The following is a 14445-nucleotide window of genomic DNA, read 5'->3' on the forward strand; positions in this document are numbered from 1 at the left end:
CTGGGTAGCTGGGCTGTCCCGTCTCCAGCCACTGGCCACTGGCCTTGCCCTTTGCTCTGCTGCAGACAGCCAGTCCTGCAGGCTCTGTCCCACTCCCAGCAAGGGATAACCAGGGGAGCTGAAGGAAGGGCACTGGAGATGCTCTGCTTTGTCTTTTGAAGCCCAGAATTGCAGCTGTTTCTGTCCATGGGTGGAGGTAGCTATGGGAGCAGCAGTGTGTGTTGTAAGCTCCTGTGGCAAGAGCCACTCTCCAGAATGCCAGGCATTTGCCTTCTCACAATGAATGGCACTAAATTGCTTTCTATGCCATATTTCCAAGCTTTTCAGCTAAGGGAAACAAAGGGCAAGTTTGGGTTTGCTCCTATGCAAACATAGAGAAACAAAAAGGAAATACAGTGATTGTTTTGTATGTTGTGATGACTTATTAGAGTTTTGTTCTGTATTTCTTTTATTTTGAAAACTTCGGGTGATCAGGTCTGTAACTGATAAAACTAAGGTGGGAATTTTTCTCAGGTAAGCAAATGTTTGGGTTTTCCCTCAAATAATTTAATATAGTAGTCAAACCAATTTGAATATCCAGGTGCATTATTGTTTGTAGGGAATTTATTCTTCAGTGACTCTTACCCTTTTATTGAAAAAGGTAACAATTGCAATAGTCTGAACAATCCAATAAGTCTTACCCTGAGCTAAGTAAAATCCCATAAATAACTGGAATTCATTTAACATATTAAGGGAGTCAAATATTTCTAAAAACAGATTTACAGCAGTCATTTCCTTCCAGTCCAGCAGGCAGTGACACAGGAATGACCCGGGCATGGAATGAAAAGCAGCAAGAGCTTTTCACATGCACCAAGCAAAGAGCAGTTCCAGCCCTGGTTCAGTCACCAGCACTGGATCTCCAGCACAAGCCCATGAGGTGATGGTCAGCCTCAACAGAGTTCAGAGGAGTTCCAGTGTTCATTTCTGCTGACTGATTTCTTATGTGAGTAGAAGTCAGTCTTTAAAGCCTCTTCAGGGGGAACAGTGGAAGATGAAACATCAATGTCTTGAGGGGAAGCCTTTTGTCTTCCTGCTTGCAGCAGAGAACAGTGTAGGAGCAGTTAGGAGAACCTGTCCTATGTCTGTACTGCTAAAGGCATTTCTGGTCCCCTGACCTGGTGGTGCAGACTGGCTGTGTTTGCACTGCACAGAGCTTGCTGTGGTCCCTCACACAGCACAAGACCAGAAATCTTTGCCTCTCTTGTCTTTATACTTTCTCACCAAGATCCACCATGCAGGTGCTCGCCTCACCCATGGAGGACAGGTACCCATGGAAGGAGCCATGCTCCAGAGGCTGTGGTGGGGCTCCAGAGGCCCAGCACTGCTGTGGTGACGTGTTGCTCACCACTGCTGTGTTTTCTGCTTCTGTTTGTCACATGGCCTTTTAGTGTCATCCCTGGCTCATCTGTCAGTCTGCTGTGTTCTCTCAAATGGGACCAGGCAAAGGGCTGATCTCTGGGGAGCATTATATTAGATATTACATTTTCCAGATGTTTGGTCTTAGACAAGCAGGCCAGGCTTGAAAATGTGGATTTTCAGTTCTGGACATGTTATCCAGTGAGGTTACCCTTGTAGTTGTTTACAGGTGCTGGAGAGGGGATGCTGAACCTGGTACCTCCATGGGCCCCAGCTGGGACAGAAACTACTGATACACAGCAGGTGATGCAGAGCTTGCAAGGCCAAGCTAAACACTTGTGGCAGAGAATTGACAAGGGGAGAGGGCTGCCAATGATTTCTGGGCTTTGCCATTCCCAGCTCACACTGCTTCGTGAGCACCAGTTCAGGTCAGAGACTCATCATGGCCGCATCTGGAGCAGTGTTGGACCATTCCAGGCAGCCCCATGGTCTAACCTGCACTGGGCAGTCTCTGTGCAGCTGGGAGGCATCTCAAGAGGCTCCTGCCTCGGCACTGGCTGCTGTTGGGCTGTAGCTCTTCAAACGTTTGGCTGAAAGCAGCACTGCTTGGTGATACAGGAACACCCAAGAACCACAGAGGGCCATGAGCAGGAAGACAGGCTTTGAGCTGCTCTAGCACTAGATTATAATTCCTGAGGCAAGATGGTGGAATTTTGGGGGGTTTGTCTTAGCAAAGGCCTCAAATAACAAGAGGCCTGCGCAGTTGTTTGAGAGAGTTTTATTTTCATAACTCAACACAGGAGGTGTGGTGGTTGCTTTGGTATGTCTTTGGGGCACGGCACAAGGGTGTGTGTGGTGAGATAGCACTGACGCATCGTGCAGGGCATAGCAAGCCAGATTTGGCACAGCCGTGTCTGTGATGCCTAACTTCTTTTGGAGTGACTTGTCCCCCAATTTGCCCCCGAGGCTGTATATGGTCCATCAGGTCCAGATTAGAGGTTGGCAGCTAATGAATTTATATGTACAATCTGGAGAGCTTGGAAGCTGTGTAGATGCAGCCAGAGAGTAGTTATAGCCATTTCCTCTCTGATATGTGTCTCCTCTTATTTGCCACTTCTTTGCTAGGAGGAGAGGATAGTTGTAGGGGCCAAATCAGATACATCTACTAAGGCTCATGAGTTTAGGAAGGTAGGTAGTCTCTGGTATTTTAATCATTTTTGAGAACAGGGCAGGTGGTACTAAGATAGTGGCTTGTCAGGAACTACTGAAGAACAGAAGCAGATAAGAAAATTACCTCCTATTTTTTCCATAAATACCACTGGATGCATTATAGAAAGAATAAAGTCAGGCAGATATTTGGCAACGAAAGTTCACTTTCAATTTCTGTCTACTGTTATTCCCCAAACAGACTGCGCCTGAAAGAAAGTTTGGCAGTCCTCCCGTGAGGTTGGGTAGTGTGATTAATTCTCTGTGGTTTGCAAGACTCACATTAGAAAGTTAGCTCTTAAATGTTAACTTGGCCAGTGAAATTCCCTCCAGGCAAAGACCCTGTGTCTCCCTTGAGCAGTACTGTGGGAATGGGCCCGGTGCAAGTGTGGGTGGTGTTAACACCATCATGTTCCCAATGACGACACGGTCTCAAGGATGTAACCATTTACTCACTGTGTTTTGGACACTGTAACTACAGCTCTGCTGAGGGAAAGGGTTTTGTGGCACGTCCAGTTACCAGCTGATGCAATTCCAGCGACGTACAAATGTCATCTTCTATGCAAAACATAAAGCTGAGGAATCGGAATTAAAACTGCCATGTCCAGGAAAACAGGATGTTCTTGGATATTTTGAAATTTGGGGCAATGTTCTTATCCTTGCCTAATAAACTTTTTCCATTTTTTTGAAACCCCTACTTGATATTTTTTGGCTACTAGTGAATTAACAGTTAACTAAAGTAACTAGAATAAAGCCAATATTGTTTTTGTGAGTATCAAATGAAATTAAGCTGTGAGAACAAAATGACTCTGCTGTTTTCCCCCACATCTAGAGCTGGAACAGGAGGATGTAAGAAGGTCTTGTCATTTCAGATGTGCACTGTTACTGTTGTGCTGCAAATGTTTGAATTTAATGTCTCATTGATTTAGCCATAAGCAGGTTTTGCCTGTTTGTTTTCAGATTAGAGTGGTTCCAGTGCACTGTAGTGGAGTTCTCCATAGCACATGAGTTGTGCTCCCAGATCTGCACATCCCAGCCTGGATATGGGTGACATTTTTTGCTTGGAAACTTTGTTCTTCAGACCAGTCAGGCAATCAGAAGCGAGCAAGACTGTGTGCTGACAAAAACCAGTTCCTTTGAATGAGAAGCAGAAACTCAAAACATTGTTCCCAATCTTTTTGAACATGCAATAGCGTTGCTCACCAGTTCAGGATAAACCATTGTAAATGAAAACTGTAAGTGTGCACTTGGTTTCTATATCTCAGCTTAGAGCTATCACCCTTGGTGACTGTTTGAGCATGTCCTCTGAATTTGTGATATTTCCAATACTCTACAAATGAAGATGTGGGTGGATTTCTCAGCCTCTCCCTAGCCCCTGGGGCAAAGTTGCCTCTGGATTCATCTGGCTAAAGGGGAGCTAGCAAAGTCGGTGAGCTAGGATTTTACACTGGAAACACTTTGCTGTCCCAGCAGAACACACAGGAGGAGTTGTCGCTGTACAGCACCGCTGTCACAGGGCCTTGGCAGGGCCAGTGAAATGGGAAGGGCTGAGGCTGGACTTCAGTGCAAACTGCAGGTCAGCAGATGGGAAAGGATAGTTGGGGTGTCGCCCGGATGCTACTACCCATCTCTGACTGTCTTCCCACTGCTCCTTGTTTTCCCGGTGTGCTGTGGTTCAGAGGGAATGCCACAGGCCAGAGTGCCCTTTTGCTGCCAGGGTACCCCTGAGCAAAGGAGGGGATCTTGGAACACACTGACTGATCTCCTCTCCGTCTCCCAGAGCTGTTTAATAACCTTAAACTGCTTTTGTCATCAGTAAAATAAGGATTTTGTGCTGTTCCTCACTTCTGCTCCTGTATGGTGACCTGTTTGGGATACGTATTCTTCCTTAGCCTAGCGGGAAGCCAGTAATGTGCATAACATTGTAATCTGCTCTCTAGGTCTGTTTTAATTTCAGAAAGCTGATATATCCACTGTGATTCATCCTCCAGCTCGTCTGCTGCCCTGTTCTCAGGAGAGCAAAGTTGTGGCAGGGGAGTCTGACCATTTGCATTAATTTCTTTACAAGTTGGGAGGCTATCAACCCTGCAAGCTGGCACTGGGCAGCTGATGTGTGGATATAGCCAAATACCACGTTCCTAATTTTCTGTTTAGTAGCAGCAGTGCCCCTGTGAGCAGAGACAATAAGAGGAAATCTTTGATTATAAAAGTGGCAACCTGCTAATGACTTCCATTCCTGCTTTCTCTCCTCTCAGAACATCCCCACCTTGGGAAGCGTAGCAATAACCATGGCGCTGCACAACTGTGATGAGGTGGCGGTAGCTGGGTTTGGCTATGACATGAGTTCACCCAATGCACCACTGCACTACTATGAGAACATCAAGATGTCTGCCATCAAAGAGGTAGGGAGCTCCTGCCAAGCACATCCTCCTCCCAAGCCTGCCAGCCACCTCGACTCCAGAGCCTGACTGGGATGGTGATGTCAACTTACAGCTTTCCTGTGTGGGTCAAAACACAGCTCCACCCGTGCATTTGCCTGTACAATTCTAGACATTCTCCCAAGCTCAATGTATGTTAAAAATGGTTATTGGTGCTGGGAAACGTTCTCTGGAATGTGTTTATAATGTAATTTCTTCTTTGAGCGGCAGGGAAAGGATTCATGTAAATGTTAACTCAAGAAGAGTGAAAGGGAGCAGTTTTGCTCTGGGATTGAAAAGATATGGCCTCTCCTGCCTTTTGATCCATTGTATTGCTCTCTAATCCATAGGCTTCTTTTGCGAGATGATCCCCTCCTCAGGCCCTGGGAAGCGTGGGGGAGGTGGGATCAGCCTGTGCACCTGAGTGCTCAGCTGACTGTTCAGCAGCACCTCGCTGGTATAAACACACCAGGGCTCTGTGGGACTGCTCTGTAAAGACAGGTCCACATTAAACATTTTCTACTACTATCACAGTGAGACAAACAGCATTTTTGGAGGAACAAAAGCTCTCATATTGGTATAATGCAGCAGTATAGATACCTTCAGGTCTGTCCATTTCCTGTACCAAACTAGAGTAAACTTGGACACTGGTCAAAGCTTCTATAGTGGGAAGGTTTGCTGCTTTTTTGGGAAAGCTCGTTCTTTTCTAGCACAGATGTGGCCCGAGTCTTCCTAAGATTGCTTCTCCCTATTCACTGAGTAGGGAAACTTGCTCTATCCTACTCCACACTGTGAAAAGTTGTACTGTTCGTGGACAGTAGCTGTCTCCTGGCACTTGGCATTTTTTCACCTCGAGCACTTTGCCATTGATCCAGACCAGGAGGGAAGCTGCAAAGTTGTGTTTTTCCAAATCACAAGACTGTACGTGTCTTAGTACTCTCACAGGTTGCAGGCTGCATGACCCTAGGCAGACTGAGAGGAATTATAAATCAGTGATTAGTCAGCTTGAGAAATGAGAAGAGCGTGTCTGATTATCAGAGTGATGAGACTTTGGAACAAGCTCTCAGCAGAGGCTAAGAGAACAAACAGAGTTTAGGCAAAAGCTGTGAGGAGGTCCCCAATATGCCAACGGACTGGACATTGTGGTCCTGAGGTACCTTCTGGGTCTGTGGAGGTAGCAAGAGAGTCTGCCTTGCTCAGTGGAATAACCATGGATTTAATCAGTCGTTGCTGGGAAAATGAGTGCTTATTTGAGGATTTAAGGGGTATGTCCAGAGTAGTAAATTGAATTGAGGTGATGTCTGGCTTGTGAAATCCCTGAATGGAAAATAGCTAAGGAATATAACTTTTGCAGTAATAGAGGAGGTATCACCACCAGCTTGCCCAGTTTGGGCATCTCGTTACAATCACTGCCAGAGACAGAACCCTGGGCTCCCCAGGCCCAGGTCTGAGGCAGTACAGCTGGTTCCTTAGTCTTCCAGTAAAAAGATGGCTACACCAGAGTGAAAATGGCTGCAGATGCCTGAATCCAGCAGTGAGTACAGAGACTCTTCGTGAAAGTTTCAGGAAAAGCTTTTGGTGCCACTATTTTCACTTTGGTGAATCAGCTGCCTTTGATGGAGGATCACTGTTGCCCAGTTGTTCCTCCTGTCTCATAAGGATGTCAGTCCCATGGTCAGCTCTTGGACATGGGGACACCCACAGCAGGTGTCCTTGCCAAGCTTGTTTCACAACCTGGTATGTGTCTCAGTCCTTGAGGACACCACTGGAACTGACAAGAATGAAGTCATCTTGCTCTTAATCCTTACATAAATCAATGGAAAAAGTTGGCAAAGAGTTGGATAACAGAGTCTCTGGTTGAAGTCACAGGTCCACATAACCTGGATCTCTGATTTTGGAGGCCAGCACCCCAAATGGGATCCAAGGCCATTGGAAGGTCACTCTTGGACATTGCATGTGGTCTCAGGAATAGACATTGCATGGCACAGGACAGTTAGATGAGGATGACCACATGAAATGCAACCAGTAAAGTCTCCTAGAGAGAGCAGTTGGTGCCTAATTTGCCAGGCCTCTGGTGTCTGGAAGCCATCAGTCATCATGTCCAGGATGTTCTGTACAGAGGTGAAGGGGCGTTGAAAGGTTCTGGTGAAGCCTCAGTAATTCAGATGTCAGTGGGTTTGTTTCTGCAGCTGGGGCTGTTGGGAGCTCTGCAGCCCAGCGGAGCTGGTTCTAGGAGGAGGGTTCCTGTTCCACTTGAAGGCTGGTTACCTGATACGTGTCTGCCCATCTGATCCTCAATTCCTCACCCACAGGCTCCTCTTACATTTCACTGCCCTGGTACAAGAAAAGCCATCTGTTCCCAAGAATCAATAATTAATGCTCCTCCTCCCTCTGCCCCTCCCAATATGACAAATTGTTTGTGATATTGTGGAATGTGAAGAGCAGAGAGAGGATCACATTTCTTTCTCTCCTATTTAATATTAATTATTAATACATTAATATTAATGGTAGCTGGTAATTGTTAGTCATCTGAGGGTGAAGTTGAAAGGTGAAGGGCATAATAGCTGGGTTGTGTCTCCTGCAGTTGCCCTCAAAGAATGCAGAAATAGAGATTTGCCCCACTCCAGACTGGAAGCATCTGCTTGATGAAAGACCTGCATGCAGCTTGCAAACTGGGAGGCTGGCCTGCACTGGTACCTTGTGTCAGACTTTGCCCTTGGCATTAGTGAAAGAAGACTGACCCAGAACCAAACTCCACCAAGGTTTTTGTCTGTTCCATCTGCTCTGACACCCAAAGGGCCAAGAGTATCCACACCATTTTTCTCAGTGTTACTTTGGACCTCTGGGATTGTGTCCAGGCCTAGTTCTTCCTGGTCCTCCTCTACATTTCAGCCTCTAAAGGAGCCACTAAAGCAGGCTATGCCTTGAAATTATGCAAGTATCATCTTTGTCCTCTGGCCTGCAGATCCAGGAAGGCTGGAGTGTCCATTCCTGGGCAGGGGAATGGAACAGGTTTGCTTAATGTAGCATCATCACAGCACTGAAACAACTGCGATGGGATGCAGCTGTTCCACCACAACGAACATCCCAGGCAGGAAACCCCACAGTTTGACCAGGCTTTGGTGGGGCAGAACCTCTGTTCCTGAAGTTCAAATCTCTTCATTGACTGCCAAGCTCCTCCAGCCTGAATGTCTGAAAGTCTTCAGTGTTTAAGCCTAGAGAGCAGCTGCAGGGAAGCACTCCAGCTCCACCCTGAAAACATCACTGTCTTTACAGAGGAAATGTAAACACCAGCAGTGTCCTGGGTCTGGAGATGCCACACGTGTGTGTGGACTGTGGGAGCCCGTCGAGTAACATCCCTCAAACCCCTTCCCTTGCCTGGTATCTGCAGGGAAATGGGCCTGCTGGTGAGTAGGAGTCCTCTCAGCAAGGTGTGTCACTGATTTACACTTGAGGCTGCTTGACATCTCTCTGGACACCCTTGAAACCCTGTGACTCATCTCCAAGGAATTTGTTCTGATTACATAAAAAAGGCCAGCAAAATGAATGCACTCGCTTGCTCACAGCTGGGCGGAGATGCCTCTCCCATGCCAAGACTGAGGTGATAAAATCTCTGTGGAAATGAATCTGATTTTTCCTGTTGCTCTGTGGCACTGGCAGCTGAATTTCCAAAAGGAGAAACAGGCATACCCAGTCCACAGTTTAGCTCAGCCTTTGCTTTCCCCACAGGAGTAAAAGCTCTCAATGTCCAAGATTGTGCTGCAATTGCTACCACAGAAGGCAGCTGCCTACACTGAGTCTTCCAGGATCTCCATCCAGCTCCTGAGGGCTGGGCAGGCATTTCCTGTCCCAGAGGAAAAGGCTCTGCAAGGAGGCAGATGCTCTGGAGCTTGGTCACTGTTACCAGTCAAGGGGAAGAGTATGGTCTTGGGACTCTGTTCAGTAGTATGGCTGCAGACATGTATGGATTCTCCTGTGCTTGTGAATGCTTGTGAGAGTTAATTTCTCCAATTAAGTACTGGATAGCTTCTTTACCCTCTCTCCTGGGTAGCTCAGTGTACTCTGGCCAGGGTATGTCCAGGCAAAGCTGGTGGAGAGACCCTTTTCTGTTCCTCAGTGTGCTCTGGAGAGCTGGAAGCACTCTGGGGTGGTGCTTTCAGTTTTGGGTGTGAGCTGGAAGATCAGTGCAATTAAAACCATACCTCAAGGTCAGTTCTGCTGTCCAGCACCTTCTTCCCTTGTCTCTCAACTTCTCCCCATCATGGCTGGGATGCTGACTCCTGGCCTGCACTTCAGCAGGAGATTTCTGGGTGGTATCAAGACAAGCTTTGTTCTCTGATCTGTTACTGGGACTCCACTGCCCAACAGACCCAGTGCTGTTGTATAAACTCTCACAGGTGATTTTTCAGCTCTTATTCCATCTCTTTGTTTCAGCTTAAAAAATGTAGAATGTCCAAGTGTGTCATGTCTGTTCAGTTACTACTTTTCCTATTCCAAATAACTTTGCAACAGCTTTTGTCCCTTGCCTGATTCCATGAATGCTGTACAAAAATTTGAGTCTTTGCCAAGGTGTCTGCTCACTTGTTTCTGTTTTCGTGGCAATGAATCCATTGGAGCTGGATTTTCATATACTTCATTGTATTTTTATGTCTTGCTCCGGTCCTGTAATGCTCCCTGCCCAAGCACTCCATAAAAATGTATTTTTATCACAGGTCACTGTCTTCTATTAATGTAGAAGTGTCAGACCCACTGGGAACATAGTGAAGGAAACATGGAAATGGTGGTGAGGAAAAGGAATAATTTTAAAATAGAGTGAAATAGAAATTATTTAAGGATGGGAAAGTGACTGTTTAGAATAGTAAAAACAGATCCATAAGGAGCTTATGAAACTGAGAGAGCAGGGGGCTGTGCTAAATCATGGGAACAAAGCACAAGACTGGCTCCCAGCATCCCTCCTCCATGTGCTCTGCCCCAGCACACAGCCTTCCCAAGCCTCATGATCCAGAAGTGAGCTTCTATCCCTTGGTCATTTCTTGCAGGAGCAAGAATGTGAGCAAGGAGTTACCTCAGATGCCACACAGGGAACATCCTGGGCTGTCTTCTCAGCAGCTGGCTGCAGACTGCCTCACACACTTATGGCTGGTAAAAAGGGCAATTCATGGTTAAAAGCTGCCCTTACCCATCCAGGGTCTGCATCCTGTCTGCAGCATTTGTGTCCCACAGTGGAGCTGCTGGCAGGTCTCCTTTTTGCTGGAGAAGCAGGTCAAGCACCAGCACCGCTGCTGGAGGTGTCAGCTCCTTTGATACAGCTGTGCCCAGCACCTCAGTGACTCACTGCCTGACCTGAGGGGGAGGTGTCGTGGCAGCCTTTGATGGCTTCTTTCTGATCACTGGCCCCTTCCCCAGCAGGTCTTTGTGCGATGTGAGGACACCATCTTGTAACACTTCTCATTCAGCCTGTGTAAGGGCTGTCACAAGGGCCAGGGGAGGTGGCCTGCAGCATGCAGTGACACACAGCTTTGTCTCTGTCTCTCCCCGACAGCAGCTACCTCTCAGAATAATCCACAAACATCAAGTTTGGAGTCTTGAACCATAAAGGCACAAACAATAGTGCTTTATCATCATCTGGGCTCTCTCTGTGAAGCCGCCTTTTGCATTTTAAATCAACACAAGTTGCTTGGGAGGGGGTGCAAGGGCTGCTTCAGGCCTCCAAGTACCTTAAAGTTTGCGGTAGCCAACAAGAAGAACAAAACTCCTTTGAAAGCCGGGCAGATGTCTGGCCTGGTGATTTATAGACTGAAAACATGGCTATTGGAGCCTGGCTGATGAATTGTGATTGCAGTACAAGGAGTGGTGCAGACTGAAATGGAGGTCAGCTTTGGAGGGGGAGGTTAGGGGCTGGGGCAGGGGCACCTCTGAAAGGGCAGTGCTTTTTCTTGGGGCTGGCAGTGATGACTGATGAGGTTTATACATTTTTGTCTTTGTTTAAAAGCCACCTGTTTGACAGTGTTGGGGCTGAGCAAAGGCCTCACATGCTGTTCCTGTGCATGAGGACTGTGTGTCCATATAATAGAAATCTGGAAAGGATTGTTGGAATGGCAGCCCTGACCAGAGCACAGGTATTGCCTTGTTCAGAAGGACAGAAGTATGGTGACCCTCAGGATATCACTGTGCACTAATAACAGCAAGGAAGGTACAGCTGTAGAATGGACAAAACCAAATTAGGGTTTGGACAAGATCTCTGTAGGAGAAGGCAGTAAAAGACCTACAGAGGCGTGCTAGAGCCCAGCTGCTGGCCCCAGCATTGAACACAGATCTGTGGGGTGCTGGGTACCACCAGAAATGTCACTGTCATGGAGGACTGCCAAGGGGAGAGCCCAGGTATTCCTAGACACAGTGGCTGGCACAGCTCTTCTCACCAGCTGGAAGGGCACAAGAAGAGCTGTGGGCCTTTCACAGCTGTTTTTAGCATGTATGAAGACCTTGCAGAGGGACATTTTAGGAAAGAGCATTTGATCAAGTGCCTTCATGGTTAAATTAAGTGGAAAGGCAACAGAAGGGATGATATAACTCAGATTTTGCTTCCAAAAGGAGGGAGCTTGATATAAGCAGGGCTGTATATAGACTCAGCAGTGCTGGTGGGATGCTCAGTGGAATTGGGACATGCATGCAGACTCTGACCTCTCTGAATTTAGGCCTAGCCTAGGAGAATGGGCTACTAAAAGCAGGTTCACTGAAGAGCTCATGGACTCATTGTAGACTTGAAATCTTTTTTGTGAAAGTACAGTAATTATCTGCAATTCATATTTGCAGCAAGGGGGAAACTGGCAGAAAAAATAAATATAACTTTGTAAAGAACTGCTTAAAAGTGGTGTTAGAAGTAATACAGGAGTGAGGAAGAGCATCAGAAGACTTCACTCCTGATGGCTGGAAGGGACAGAAATAAAGTAGAAGCTGGCAAAAGTCAAGTTCAATTAGATGTTGCAAAGAAAATTTAGCAAATGCTGAACAGTGTCACTAACAAACAATAAGGAAACAAGGAAAGAATTACCAGGACTGACACCCAGGGAGATGAAGGAAGCAGAAGGATTAAGGTAGGAACCACAGGAATATATATATTGCCTCTCTCAGGGTGATATGATGAATGTGAGGGAAAGGGGGGTAGCTTACGGTGAGAAGTTCACAGAAGAAGAAAATTACTGGGTCAGCACTGAAAGGCAAAAGCTGTTGAAGCTAATGCAGTAGGTGTGAGAGCCCAAGAGGTCTCTGTTCCACTTTGAGCCAATTAAGCTGCAAGTCCAGAGGAGAAGGTCCCCAATAAATCTATCAGGTTCCACAGGATTAGCTTGTAGTGGCATAATACCTCTTTTTCCCTTCTTTTTCTGGGGGGGGATGGGAGCAAGCCAAGGAAAATAATCCTGTCAAATTCAGAACTCTTAAACTAACCTCAGAGGTACTATTCAGAACTTCAGAGCAGAGTTTAAATGAAAGAATAATTAAATCCTGAAAGCAAACACAACATGGATTTACCAAAGGCAGGTTACAAAAACTAATTTAGTATCTTTATTTGATTTTCTAAAAAATCATTCTTGGGACAGAGGAGGTGTAGCAGCCCCATCTGTCAGAAGTTCAGTTAAGCATGCAATCCTGTGCAGTGGGAGATATTATTAGTTAAGCTTCAGAAGCCACGGTTTGGTGCAACACCTGTACATGAATGTTCTCTAAGAGAGAACACAAAAAGCAGCACTGAATGGACAGCTGGGAGTTCCTCTGCAGGAGGTCATGTTTAGTGTTTGCTTTAATGATTTTGGCACAGGAGGCAATGGTGTGCAAGTGGAATTTGTGATGAGACAAAACCAGGTGTGGTCAATACAAGGGAGGATCAGAATACCATCCAGGAAGGCCATGAGCACCTTGAGAATGGGAGTGAACTGGGTGGCATGGAACCTAAGAGTATGAATGGAAGGTCATGCTGTTTGGGGCAGTAACAGACATTTTTACTCTAATCCAGGATAGCATTATTTGGCAATGGCAGAGAAGAAAAGTGCTTAGATAGGTACAAATAAATCACAGGATAACTCAGGCTGACAGACTGTTACTGGGGGGAAAAAAAGACAAATACAGGTCTGGAAAGACTAGAGGAAAGGACTTCTTGTGGAGGGAGGGAATTGCCTCTGCATGAGGCACTGGTGAGCTTTTTTTCTGATTCATGAGAAATAAATCTGGAGTAAATAGGGACAGAGGGAGCTACTATAATTCTGGGAGATTTCCCAGTTTTCATGGTGTAAATGAACAGCCCGTTTTGGTAAAAGAAAGATGTGGATTGTTTAACCTGGTAAAATGAAGACTGAAAAGAGATACAGTTTCTCTGTGTGTGTGTATTAAGAGTAAGCAGGAGCAAAAAAAGCTGTTTGAAATTTAAAGTTGATGTAAGGATGACTGGGCATAAAGGAGCTGTGAGTAAATCCCCTGAAGACAAGAAGATGAGGGTGCCCAGCCATCCCTTTTGTTTCAGTGCATGTGAATCCCAAGGGGGTTCAAGCTGAGTGGGGCAGTCTGATCACGAAAATTAAGCAGCTCTGGAGACAAGGTAGTGAAGGCTAAAGACAAAGATAAATTAGCACTGGTGGAGACTGGAAACCGACTGTTGCCAGTGAAGTATCACTCCTTGCTCTGCTGTGGTTCCTGTGTTTTCTGGGAGAAGTGCTGCCGACTTGCAGAAACACAGAGGATGTAACAGAATTGAGAAAACTCCTTCTTTTACAACTTGCTGTTTTTCTTGAATGCATTCCTCATTGACTTCACTCTCTCTAATTTAGCCTTCCTGTATTTTAATTTCAGCATGCTTGATAAGAGTAATGTGGTCTGAAGCTGGGGCATTCCCCGATTGTAATTGATTACAGACAGGGAGCTTACCTTCCTCCTGAGCTGGTCTCTGAGACATTTGCTTAGGCTTAAAATATTCTACTTGGCTTCTCTTGAAGCGACAGATGATGTTTTGTGCTTCTTTGTGGAATTGTCAAGATAAAAAGGATAGGTGGTTTGAGGCTGCTGAATTTGCATAGCCCTGAAAGGTGGCTTTAACTGATGATAAATTTTCATCTAATAACTGTGACCAAGCACTCAGAGCCACTGCCACCTCCCAGGGACGAACAGCCATAACAGTGCATGTGCTTGCAGAGTAACTCTGCTCCCTCTGCTTCTCTCTCCATTGGAAAGAGCAAACATCCACTACTCAGAGAGAGACCCAAAGCACAGGAAATCCTAGCCTGATCCCCAGAGAACAAGAAGGGGTCTGGAGCATCCTGGGATGTTTCTGTTGGAGCTCTCAAAGTTCATTACTCCAGCCATAGGCTCAGGCAAGCAGCCTGTTTGTTTCCACAAGTGGAAGCTGCATTGGATGCGAGCAGCAGAGGAGGGAGAGGGC

At 46.3% G+C, this 14445-nt stretch overlaps 1 protein-coding gene across 9 annotated transcripts in view; it reads left to right on the plus strand.

The window, feature by feature from the left end:
- Window positions 1–14445, plus strand: part of ST3GAL3 (ST3 beta-galactoside alpha-2,3-sialyltransferase 3) — a 189868-nt gene that overhangs the window by 168215 nt on the left and 7208 nt on the right. For 7 of the 9 annotated variants that reach the window (XM_048312278.1, XM_048312276.1, XM_048312274.1 and 4 more), the window contains one exon: window positions 4857–5003. The exons of 1 other annotated variant lie outside the window; for it this stretch is intronic. In XM_048312278.1, the coding sequence (XP_048168235.1) occupies window positions 4857–5003 (147 nt within the window). Of the gene's footprint in view, window positions 1–4558; window positions 4821–4856; window positions 5004–14445 lie in introns of those variants that run through there. One more of the 9 variants, XM_048312280.1, reaches the window with a different exon arrangement.

The sequence above is a fragment of the Corvus hawaiiensis genome, chromosome 9 (assembly GCF_020740725.1).
Source record: "Corvus hawaiiensis isolate bCorHaw1 chromosome 9, bCorHaw1.pri.cur, whole genome shotgun sequence".
In the NCBI taxonomy this organism is placed as follows: Eukaryota; Metazoa; Chordata; class Aves; order Passeriformes; family Corvidae; genus Corvus; species Corvus hawaiiensis.